The 12,799-nt window shown below is 33.3% G+C and overlaps 1 protein-coding gene across 5 annotated transcripts in view; it reads right to left on the bottom strand.

Annotated features, from left to right (window-relative positions):
• Positions 1–1,271: 1,271 nt before the first annotated feature.
• LOC129804297 (nucleosome-remodeling factor subunit NURF301) overlaps positions 1,272–12,799 on the bottom strand; it is a 43,078-nt gene continuing 31,550 nt past the window's right edge. For 4 of the 5 annotated variants that reach the window (XM_055851454.1, XM_055851453.1, XM_055851457.1 and 1 more), the window contains 8 exons: positions 11,532–11,796; positions 6,322–6,824; positions 6,053–6,249; positions 5,755–5,982; positions 2,591–2,758; positions 2,331–2,526; positions 2,168–2,252; positions 1,272–2,082 (listed from right to left, as the gene is read on the bottom strand). In XM_055851454.1, coding sequence (XP_055707429.1) covers positions 1,877–2,082; positions 2,168–2,252; positions 2,331–2,526; positions 2,591–2,758; positions 5,755–5,982; positions 6,053–6,249; positions 6,322–6,824; positions 11,532–11,796 — 1,848 coding nt within the window. In that variant the 3' untranslated portion in view covers positions 1,272–1,876. The remainder of the gene's footprint in view (positions 2,083–2,167; positions 2,253–2,330; positions 2,527–2,590; positions 2,759–5,754; positions 5,983–6,052; positions 6,250–6,321; positions 6,825–11,531; positions 11,797–12,799) is intronic. The other variant, XM_055851456.1, reaches the window with a different exon arrangement.

The following is a 12,799-nucleotide window of genomic DNA, read 5'->3' as shown; positions in this document are numbered from 1 at the left end:
AGCTGTTCACTACACACCCTTTTACTTGCAGAAATACAAAGAAATTAAATGCAAATATCACTTCAAATGGAAAGTTCTTAAATCGCGCGCAATTCAATTCGAGAGAGATAGATACACAAATAACTCACTTGACAAACGTCTGGCGGCGCTGCAGTTGCAAAAAATCTCTGAAATGTGACGAAAATATTTTCTTCTCTATTTTATGTTTATTAGCAGGTCGTGTCCCTTCTTGTAATATGTACTTTTGTATTTCTTATTAACCAAAATTGTGTTGTACAAAAGGATTTTTCTCAAACCTATCCTAAATTTTGGGACAGCTCAAAACAATATGAGTCTTCCAGCTCAAAATTTCATCCCAATTTTTGTGTTGTAATATCGACAATTATTCACAATTAACCCAAATAACTGTATTCAACTAAATTATAAAAAGAATTTTCTTGTGAAAATGCCTTAACTCTAAGGAATTAAACAATTTTCACATTAAAAAACCTCTCATTTTCTCTACGTGAACTTTCGCGGCATTTCGAAGAATGCCAACAGGCGCACCACCAAATTCACTTCGGCTTTTCTTTTAGCTCAGGCCTGCTTTAATTTCAACTTTTAATATCTCATTTATTTTTGCTTATTACTTGCTTATAGGAAGGATCGGAAGGATTGTAATCTCTTTGTTGTAATTTATTATTATTATTTAAGCCATTAAGAAATCAAAAATTACTTATAGGGGATGTAAAATTATTCAAAAATCGGTACTTAACCGGTTGAATACCGATGAAGACCGATGCAGCCGGGTTCGAAATTGCAATACTTTTCCAAAAAATCCAAATTTAATCAAATCTGTTGAAAAATGAGCCTTCCAAAGTGGTTGACCTAGATCTTCAATAAGTCAAAATGGCGAATTTTCCGGTCATAAGTATGTTTGAGCGAAATTTTCACCTTGACTAACCTCTAAAACATATCCGAAAATGATTGAAAAAGCTCGGGTCAATTTTGAGAAAAACCGATAAACATGGTTTTTAGGGGAGGGGAGGGAGAAAGGGGAAAAAACATCGAGATATTGTTTTTTTTTATTGGGGGTCATCGAAGACTGGAAATCGATATCTCTTACCGTTTAAGCTCCAGAATAGTGAAAAGTTGAAAAAAAAGGACGATTATAACTGCTCTCTCTTTGACTTCGAGCAGTAAAATACAAACCTGTAATATAATATTCTTCCTGTACTGTCAATAAATATTGAATCCTTTTGAATTTATAATATAAATTTAAAAAAAACTAATTTTCTTGAACGCTATATTATTTTTTATTATCTCTGACAGTAATTAGGAAAAATTCACTCAAGAATCCTCAGGTTGTATTACACAATTCAAATTCAAAAGAATTCATAAAATTCCTTACACAAAATTCCTTTTTAATATCCATAATTATTCATTTATATAATTCAAAACTTATTCTACAGTAATGTCTATATCTAAAAAAAGTGTTTTTTTTCACAAATTCACAGTGAAAAAATGAAATCTTGGTAAAATTCTAAAATATTCAAATAATCTTAAGAAATATTTCTACATCAAGCATTTCATTCAATATTTTCGCCGAAAGAAAAAATCGTAAGATTTGTTATTTTTTTTCTTTTAGAGAAAAATCGCGGATTTATACATAAAATTAATCAAATTTGTAATTTTTTTTTAGTTTGTACCTCACTTGGAAATTTAACTTCATTCTACTTTGTTTTTTTTTGTTTTTTTCTTTGTTTATACATTTTTTTTTTGAAAAATATCAATTAAATTGCTTAATTTCTTTTCGATAGCTTATCAATTATTTCTTTTTGTTTTGTTTTTTTTTTGTCTTATTAATTATTAAAGGGATTGTAATTGGGACACGTTTCTACGCACCCTTATCAACTAGATTCTCGCGGAAATATTTAATTTTCTGCACAAAAAATGCCTCCAAACTTTCGGCACATTTATAAAAAGGTGATTCCTTGGGATTGTAGTAGCGACAATTATCAAATATTTTCGTCATGTCAGCAATAAATTGAGACAATGTTGTGTACCATTTTGTATCAATGCGTTCCTCAACTTTTACAAGATCTGGATTGTCCATTTGCGTTTGCAGAAAAATATATTTCAATTAGCAATAAACTACTGAAAATAAAATGAATTTTAAGAGACTTACCCATAGGATCCTTAATAACTTTGTAATAATCTGGAGCCTCTTGCGGATCAACAGGCTCCATGAATGGCCAAGCATTTTTATGTGTCTGCAAAGTGGAAAAAAAATAAATAAAATTTATTTAAATTCAAACTTAAAGTTCCCCAATTAACTATCAATTTCTTACCGTAATTTGCTTCATCAATTTCTTCAAATTCTCAAACTCGGTTGGTGTAAGTGTTTTCATATTAGCAAAATTCACAGCATTACTTTTTGTGCAATTCGGACAGATATATTCATCAATGAATTCTGCCTCACTCTGGAGTATCCCAACGCATCTGCCGTGGAACCAGTCCTGACACTTATCACAGCAAATGTAGAATCTGCAAATGATCATTTGTTTTTAGTCTCTCAAATCTACCAGAAACCAGTTAGCAAACTACTCACTGTGATTCGTCATAAGGTTGTTTACAGAGACAATACAATTCCTGAGTATCTCTGGCATGTTTGCATTCACCGCAGATGAATTCATTGAGTTTCTTCGAATCCTCCTCGCTGATTCCTACACAATCGCCATGGAACCAATTGTTGCACAAATCACAGCCCACATAGAACCTTAAATTCAGAGAAAACAAAATTGTCCAGTGAATTTTCCAAGAGTTATTTGTAATTTTTTCCTACGCGATTTTTTTGGCTACATTACGTTAACCCTTTAAGGACGACTGGGTCACCTGTGACCCATAGAGAAAATAATTTTTCCTGACTACCTGAAGTTATTTCTTTCTTATGTTTGTACCTAGTCACAAAGTAGAAAGATGTAGGATTCTAGGATTTTTTTGCAAATCTCCAGCTATTTGCTATATAAAAAATATTTAAGCTCAAAAATGACGAATTTTCAAATTTTCACATTGGTGCTTGAATTTTGATATTTTTAATATTTCTAATTTTTTTTAAGCAAAAACCTCTTGGGACTAGAAACTATAATAACTATACATAATATTTCTCAACAAAGTAAAAATTATAGTTTATTGGTATTTTCAGGAAAGCTTCATAATTTTCATGGGTCATATATGACCCAATCGTCCATAAAGGTAAAAAACACCGAATCTGTCTCTAGTGGATTTTCGAAGATTTGAGGTTAGACTGTTTCATGTTTTTGTTTATGTGTGCGCAAAATAGGTAATTATTCGTGTAATATTTTGTGATATATCAATTAGCTGAGATTTCCCAGTGCAATACTGACAGAGGAAGGTTATATTTTGATAATTTATAAGATACTTCTGCGTATATGTTGTAAATTCATAACTTTTTACTCTTGTACATGACTTCAAAAATGGAAAAAAATCATGATCAATGAACCCGAAATCATCCACATATTATGCCCGAAAGATAGCGATGATGCCGACAATCTTGTCCTGAACGAAAGTGACATAATATATTTGGAACAAGACGTGGATGAAGTGGACTTTGAAGTCTTTATCGAGAACGCATCAACTCCGGAAGAACTCCCAGATCCACAGCAATGTGCAACTGTACGTCTTAAATTCCCAGAGACAAGCAATATTGCACCTACCCATTACCATCAAACATGTTTCGAAGAAAACTGAGGTGCACCTGGTGCTATCAGAAAAAAGGATTATAAGACCAATTGTATTTGTGAGGCATGCGACATTTATCTCTGTGTTACCTTACCAGTATGCGCAATTTGTTTCGATGTATATCATAAAAATTAAAAATGAAGTGAACAATAATACGTTTTTTTCATAAAAATTATTGTTTTTGTGTACCAGTCTTCAAGATTCTTTGAGACCAAAAATTTAATGAGATTTTTTAAAATTAATTTTTGATCGTTTTAATTTTTACTCGTACTCTAAATATTGTTTTTTATTATTACAAATATATTCAAGTTATTTATCTTTCAAAAATAACAGAGCAAACAGGTAAACTAGTCGTCTGGAAAATTTTGTGCTTTTTTACCTTTACGGACGATTGGGTCATATATGACCCATAGTTTTCCAGGACTCCTAGGGATGGGAAAATTTCTTTTTAACCGTAAATCTCTTATTTAGGCTAAAATATCGAGGGAAACTAGATTTCATTGAATTTCGTTCAGTCATTATGACATTCTTAAAAGAATGTGATTGTTGATAAATATCTATATTAATTACAGGAAGTCCTGCTATCGTTTAAATTTTTCAGAATCGACATTCGATAGTATCGAAAATAAGTTATCATGTCACCTCTGGTCTATATTCCACTATCATCTTTCTGTAAGTTCATTTTTATCTATTTTGATATATAGATATTTTGATTTAAATATAGGGTAAGGGCTCATAATTTTGACCAGTCTGCTTATAAGCATCGATGTTCCAAGTTTGAAGTGCAATATTTTCAATATTAATTGACTTTTTTTGTTACTCTCTTTTCAGAAAGGTTGTTTAGAAACTTGGCAAGCTATTTATTGTCTTTGTTTTTACTAAAATTAGTTTTAATACGTTTAAAAATGAATTGAATGAGGTGAATTTGATTCTTATTTTGGACAACTTGGTTATTAATTTGGACAATTTGGACAGCTAATCCGCCTCAAAAGGATGCCCATTGTTCTTCATTTCAAGAACCAATATTACCAAGTCCTCTTCCTGTTCATGTAAGGGTAACGTAGAATGTCACAAGAAGCCCAGAAACTTTCCATATCATTCATTAAAGTGATTTGACTTCGGTACTCCAAGTACGTGCGGATTCGCTCATTCTCTGGCCTTTCCTGGAGCCTTTCAAGGCATTTCTCGCTACATATCGTTCGTAGAGATGATGCTCATTTGTTTCTCCAGGCATTTGTCCAACCTAGTCATCATAAAAGCTAAAACTTCACGAAATTTCGTGGGAAAAACACCTGTCCAAAATAAGAACCATCACCTCACTGGTGAATGTCTTAAGAAATTTTCCATTTTTCACATGAAAAATCTAATTCACAAGGCAAATCTCACTTCAGGTCAAATGTACAAATCACCACTAACGTGAATCAACACAATATTCCATGAATGTTCAATAATATCACTCAAAAAAAGCGAAGAAACATTGTTAGTAATTCATCACAGCCAAATAAGACTGAAGTAAACACAAAGTTTTGTCATATTTCTCGTAAGCAATTGCTCACACTGAATTTTTAACAAAGCAATTTTAACTCAAATCATATTCAAAATTTAACGTATTTAGTGTTAAAATCTTCCAAAAAGAACAAATATTTAGATAGAATTCATTATTCATCAAATATTGGAATAAAAATCCATCATTTTAATCAATTTATTTTTAGTGTCCAATTTTATCCTCAAAGTGTCCAAAATAAGAAACTGGACAAAATTATGAGCCTTTCCCCTATCTGTACATGTTCATTATAATTTTACGATCTTGAATGTAAATTTGTAAAGGGAGAGTGCTAAATATTTCTCAGTTTTTTTTATAGTATCTCATGAAAAATGAAATATCTGTGTTATCACAGTTAGACCCAGGATGTTCTCTACTTTTTATGATAAACTCGCTAAAAAATTAGGGACGACACGATAGAAAGAAACTTCTTTAAAAAGCATCACAAGAAACTAAACAGAGCAACTTACTTTGTGTCATCGTAAGGTGTCCGACAGACACAGTAGAGTTTCTCCTTCTTCTTTGAACTACCCGTACCGTGCCCTTGTTCTGCTGCCTTCTTTGCCGTTGACTTCCTTGTCCGATTTGTTGTCCTTGTGCCTGGAGTTTGAGATGAATTTGGTGTGTTGGACGAAGTGGTTGACGGTGCTGGTACTGGCGAAATGGACTTTTTCGTAACAGCAGCATTTCCGGCCGATCTGCCCAAAAATAAAATACTCACAGATGACAATTTCCGCTAGAAATAAATTATTATTCAAAATACTTTACCTTCTCTTTGAGGTATTGGCAGGACTTGGTACAACAGAAGGTTTACTCTCTTCCTGTTTGCACCTCTCCTGATTGGCTCTAGCTGCCAATTCAACAGCCAACTCCTTCTGAATCTCAATCTGAAGTTCCTTTTCCAGCAGCACACGCTTCTTCAAAATATCTTTCTTCAGCAACTCCTTTTGGCGATACAGACGAATCTGAAAGGTTGTGGGAAATGGCTTTTCCAAATTTTCTCTTTGGAAAAGGCACTGTGGAGCACTTGAACTCACCTGCATCTGCTGATGTTGTTTCTTCTTCACTTCTATTTCTCGTTTTGTGACCAATTCTCTTCTCTGAATTGGTCTCGTTTTCATGCCACTTCTATCTACAGTTACCGTTCCCGAACTCGGTGCCTTATTTTCACTATTGAGATGACTCCTCAACTTGGACCCTACAAATGGCGTTACTGGATGCCCTGTATTAATTGTAGCTCCATCAGTTGAAAATTTCTTCTCAGAAGATGATGATCCAGGAGTTGTACTGTTTTTCGTTGGACGACGTCTTGGAGTTTCTAATACCCATTCTTCATCATCTTGGGACATACTCGAGCGTCTTTTCCTCCGTGGCGGAGGTGATGGAATGTCCTCATAGGGAGAAACATCCCGAATGGCATGCTGTATGGATTGTCCGGGTGTATCACTCTTCATTTGACGCTCCTGATATCGCTGCAAATTGAGGAGTTTCTCCTCAATTTCCGGATTGAGATTCTCCTGCTTCAGAGCATTCTTAATAGCTGTGAAGTTTTGTCAAACGGTTTTTTTCGAAGATTTTATTTTGTATTCCCGAAAAAAAGACAGGAGTGGATAACCAAAGGAAAACAATTAATTAACAAAAGTTACTTAAAATCATAAAAAAGAAATTCGCAGACATCTTTACTCTACTGGAATTTTATCAACTTAACACATGAACATTTTACACCACGCCCCTCCCCTTCAGAAATTAGGAGATTTTTAACTTATTTAAAATATTTAAAATTTAAATATAGAAAATTAAATACAATATTGGGGTACTTTTGCAACCATTAGAGCCTTAGGAAAAATCGCCAGCATTATTTGAGCCTAGAAATGAGCACAAGCCTCCCATTAAAAATAAGCCACGCCCACAAAGGGTGACTCATATTGAGTAACCCTTAAAAATAGCCTGAGTAACGCTCTGCGAAACCCGAGAAACCCAAAAATTCTATCATGAAACCCAAAAAACTCAAAAATTGCATCGTAAAACCTGAGAAACCCAAACATTGCTTCGCGAAGCGCGAAAAATCCAAGAATCGCGATGCACCACGAAATACACAAGAAATTCACCAGGAATCCCAAAAAATCTAAAAATTGCATCGCAAAACCCGATCAACTTAATAATTGCATCGTAAAACCCGAGAAACCCAAAAATAGCATTACGAATCTCGAGAAACTCAAAAATTACGTTGCGAAACCCGAGAAACCTAATAATTGCATCGTGAAACTCAAAAATTCCATCGTAAAACCTGAAAAACTCTTTGCAAAACCCGAGAAACCTAATAATTGCATCGTGAAACCCAAAAATTCCATCGCAAAACCTGAAAAACTTTGCAAAACCCGAGAAACCTAATAATTGCATCATGAAACTCAAAAATTCCATCGCAAAACCTGAAAACTCTGCAAAACCCGAGAAACCTAATAATTGCATCGTGAAACCCAAAAATTCCATCGCAAAACCTGAAAAACTTTGCAAAACCCGAGAAACCTAATAATTGCATCGTGAAACTCAAAAATTGCATCGCAAAACCTGAAAAACTTTGCAAAACCCGAGAAACCTAATAATTGCATCGTGAAACTCAAAAATACCATCGCAAAACCTGCAAAACCCAAAAAAATACATCGCGAAACCCGACAAACCCAAGAATTCCATTGCGAAGCCACGAAACACTAACATACAGTGGATGTCAATAGTTTGTTGCCTAATGTATATTTGAGAAACTAAGTGGAAAAAATGATAGAAAAAATTACATTTCGAAATTTTCTTTTTGCAAATGAGTTTTCTGTAATCCGTAGATCTTATCTATATATTTAAAAAAAATTAAATAATTTTATTTCATATAAAAAAAATTGTTTTCCAAAAGTTGATCATTTTTGAGGAATCAAAAGTTTGTTGCCTCATTTGAAAAAGTAACCCACTATTTGCCTCTCAAATGACATAAACTCAAAATATGACCGGTTTGCATTAAAAGTTGATTGCATGTTCTGAGCATTTTAAATTACTTTTTCAAAGTAAGACCCCCCATGCGTCCACCGCCGTCTTAGCGTTGATTCCAACCTCCAGGACTAAATGGTGGAAATACCTTTTCTCTGGTTGCATGTTTGGTTTTACAATATGTTTTACATTTCATTGAGGATAGGCCAGTCAAAAAGAGAGAGCAAGATTGCCAAGCTAATCTAGTCAGCTGTATGGCAATTTATTTTCAGCCTAGGGGAAAGTGCCCATGCTTGATACGGTCCAAGCTTAATAATAACTTTTTTTTCCTGTGTTAATCAATAGTTGTGACTCATAGCAATATATTTTAATAGCTGGTCCTAAGTCTCACACTTCCTGAAAAAATTAGGATCCTAGCCCTTTTTTCCTAGTTTCAGGAAGCAAAAATCAAAAATGGGTCCACAACTGTAATTTCGATACATGATATTTCATAAGTATTTCTTAATTAATGTCGCTGTTCAGGAAAACTACTATCATAGGCACATAGAGGATTCATCAGTATTAATATTTATGTAAAAATATTTTTAATTGGGGACGCTGTTTTTGTGGGTGGTGACAAATTCATAAATTCTACCTGTGTCCATCCTATATTTTAAGAAGGGTCCATGAATGATAATTTAATTGTGGCAACTCTATCATTAGATGTCATTCTTTCATAATTACACACATTTTAATCCTCTAATTTTATCGACAATTGACATAACCTTCAACCCTGTTGCCTGAATTTTAAGGTTGCAGAGTGACATTTTCATGGACTCAAAGTGAAAAAATTGTTTTCGTCAGTGCCCTAATGTCATAAAAACATGGCTTAGAAAAATTACATAAAAGTGATTTTAAAACTAATAACCAGTCGTACAAGCGATTTAAGCAGATAGATTAGAGTTCCGCCAAAATATTGATGTGCAATTTTTTGTATCCAATGAAATTGGCCTCCGAATTGTCGAATCAATTATTATACAGGAAGGCCCCAGACCCAACTTGTATAAAAATCGCCACTGAATTTCCATTTTCTTCTTGAGGAAAATCTAAGGATTTCCAGGAACTATTTGAGGTAGGATTATGAACCTAATAAGTGAGACACTTTTCTGTCACAGTGGAAGAATCGCTTTGGTTTGTGTGTTAATCAGAAAAAAAATCACAAACTTTGGACATCATTTTACAGTATCAAGCATGGGAACTTTCCCCTAATTTCATAAATTCTCATAAATGTTTGTGAATTGCTACTGAGAACTTACAAAATAATCGTAAAGCGTATAAGCCACTAAAAAGTTCGTAAAAGTTTGTACATTTTTTCACACACTTTGTTCGTAACATCATCAGTTGACGAACATTTTTTGTTCTTTTACAAACATTTGTTCTTACATTTTTGTTCGTCTAACAAAATTTTACGAACAAATGACAGAATTTTCCGAACATTTCCAATATATTAACGAAATTTACGAACAATTGTTTGTAAAAGTATAGAAAATTCTCGTTAAGTGATCATCTTACGAACAATGTTTATGAAAAAGTACAAACTTTAATGCACTTGTTTGTGGGTTACACGATTTGCAAGCATTTCGAAAGTCCCGAATATGAATTCACAAACATTTACGAAAAATTTTACCAAATATGTTTTTCTGTGTATAATAATAAATACAAAGCAATGCGTTAATTTTTCAGATAGAAATGACCGTGTTCAAAGTCGAGAACTGCCAAAAGTAGACAAAAGTTGGTTAACGCATGGAGTTCAATTTGGAGTCAACCAATTTGTTGGTAATTCTGTCAACAATGAATTGGCGCAATTGGTTTTGAGAGGGATATATCCCGTAACTGCCAGTGAAATGGTTAGTCACTCTAAGATGAAAACACTTTTTTGGTTTTGCCCAGAACTTTCGATCCTGATGGGAATCTTCTGAAACACTGAAGACCACTGAAGAAGATATCCATCAGGATTGAAAATTTGTTGGTAATTAGAATGCGATATTTCCTCCTTTTGTCAATTGGAAACAAAAAACTTCAGATGTTGTCGAAGGGAGATAAAGACTTGTAAAACAACTTGTTGACAACGGGAGACAATAAGTGGTCAAGACTTTTCCAAGGGAGAAAAAAAACATTTGTATCAACAAACTTGTTGACTATAATGGTCACACCTTTGGTCAAAAGGGATCAGGCACCGGAACCAATCAACCTTTTCACGCTTTCCCACTACAAACTTGTCTTTGTCTCTTTGGGACAGGCCTCAGCTAAAAGAAAAGCCGAAGTGAATTTGGTGGTGCCTGTGTGGCATTCTTCGAAATGCCGCGAAAATTCACGTAGAGAAAATGAGAGGTTTTTTTAAAGTGAAAATTGTTTAATTCCTTAGAGTTAAGTCATTTTCACAAGAAAATCCTTTTTTATAATTTAGTTGAATACAGCTATTTAGGTTAATTGTGAATAATTGTCGATATTACAACAAAAAAATTGGGATGAAATTTTGAGCTGGAAGACTCATATTCTTTTGAGCTGTCCCAAAATTCAGGATAGGTTTGAGAAAAATCCTTTTGTACAACACTATTTTGGTTAATAAGAAATGCAAAAGTACATATTACAAGAAGGGACACGACCTGCTAATAAGGATAAAATAGAGAAGAAAATATTTTCGTCGAATTTCAGAGACTTTTTCAACTGCAGCGCCGCCAGATGTTTGTCAAGTGAGTTATTTGTGTCTCTATCTCTCTCTCACAGTTTAATTGCGCGCGATTTAAGAACTTTCCATTTGAAGTGATATTTGCATTTAATTTCTTTGTACTTCTGTAAGATTCAAGTAAAAGGGTGTTTAGTGAACAGCTATCCATCTTCCGACAAAGATATCAAGAAGACAATTTTTTTCTATATGAGTTTTTATGTCTGTTATGTCTTTTTGGCGCAAAAATATTTATCATGGCACCTTGAATGAGCGGGATTAGTGTTACCAGTATGGCTATCTGTAATTTCCATTAAAATTATCAACACAAAATTTCCGATATTACACGACTTTTAACGAGCACAGGTTTGCAAACTTTGGGACCACCAAATTACCTCTTTTGTTCTCTGTGTAGTCAATTTTTGAAATTTACCGCTCTGAACTGATTTTTAATGCCCGTAAGCCCCCTCGGTTAGTATATTAAATACTACTTTTGCAAGAAAAAAAAAATAAAGATAAATTCCAGTAGAGAAAAGCTATGCCGAAATTCCCGAGGATAAAAACACTCACTTTGCTGTATATAATCGGGAGTGACGACAAATGAACCCCCATCATCGCCAGCATCTGTTGTGGATTGGCCCTCGTCATTTTCATTATCATTGACCGTATCGTTGCTAGCATCCTGCTGTTGGCCTTTCAGTACAACCTTCCCCGTCAATACTTTCTGAATTATCCCCTTCTTCAAATCCGTATTTATTCCAGCCCCATTGACGACAATCTTTTGACCAGCACCACCCGACAATTGCTTCTGTAGTGTCGTCTGACCCGATGAACTCTACAAATTTTCAGAGAATTCTCTTTTGTGATTTTACTTCAGGAAAATTATTAAATCTTTCAGTTTAAAAAAAAAAATCCTCTTTTTTTATCTCAAAATTCTGCTATCAAAAAACTCATCTCATTTTCTTTTTCTTCTATCATTTTTTTATCTGTGACTTCTTTTTTTTTTTGTTAGACAAGAACAGAAAAAATAGGAAAAAATGTTTTCAAAAAAAATCATGCGTATTAAAAATCACGAGGACCAATCCATTTAAAATGCCAGCTATGCAATTTTTATCTCATAATTAATCTTTCTCTTTCAAGACACACGCGAATCCTTATCAATCCCATGCTCAGAGATTGCGAAAACCCGCAAAGTTTTCTCCATAATTCACATGAGAAAACCCAATTGACAGCACAAAACCAAGTTCATAGAAAAATCATCAAAAAAAAAAAACTGTACCACAAGAAAACCATTAGGACTAGTATTTTACAAAAAAAGGAATTAAAAAAAAGTTATGCTTTTCAGTGTTAAGATAAAACTAAGTGGTGAAAAGAAATATACAACAAAAATCTATACAAAAAATAAAGCCATGGAAAATTAGGTTGGTATTTTTTTGTCATTTTCTTTTCGCAAAAAGAGAGTAAAAACATTTATTGTCAATTTTTTTTAAATATTATTTTATTCAAACCTATTCGGGTTTTTCTTGCTTGTCTCATTTACTTTTGCTTTTTACTATTTCATCATCCACCTTTTTTTTCAATTATTTCTCTCTCATCTTTTAGGTGTAACTTTATTTTAATATTTACATGCAAGCATTTTAGAAGGATTGGCAGTTTTTTTTCATGTTCTTGATCATTAAATACATTTTGAACTTTTTAGAATAAAAAAAACTCAATAAATGATAGAATAGCAAGTGTGTGTCATATTTGAAAAATTTGAAAAATATTTAATCACGTGTCAAACTACAGAAAAAAAGTGTAGAATAAATTTAGAATACGCTTTAGATAATTCTTTAAAT

Source organism: Phlebotomus papatasi, chromosome 2 (genome assembly GCF_024763615.1).
Source record: "Phlebotomus papatasi isolate M1 chromosome 2, Ppap_2.1, whole genome shotgun sequence".
Lineage (NCBI taxonomy): Eukaryota > Metazoa > Arthropoda > Insecta > Diptera > Psychodidae > Phlebotomus > Phlebotomus papatasi.
The sequence above is the reverse complement of the archived record's forward strand: the minus strand, read 5'-3'. Positions and strand labels throughout refer to the sequence as shown.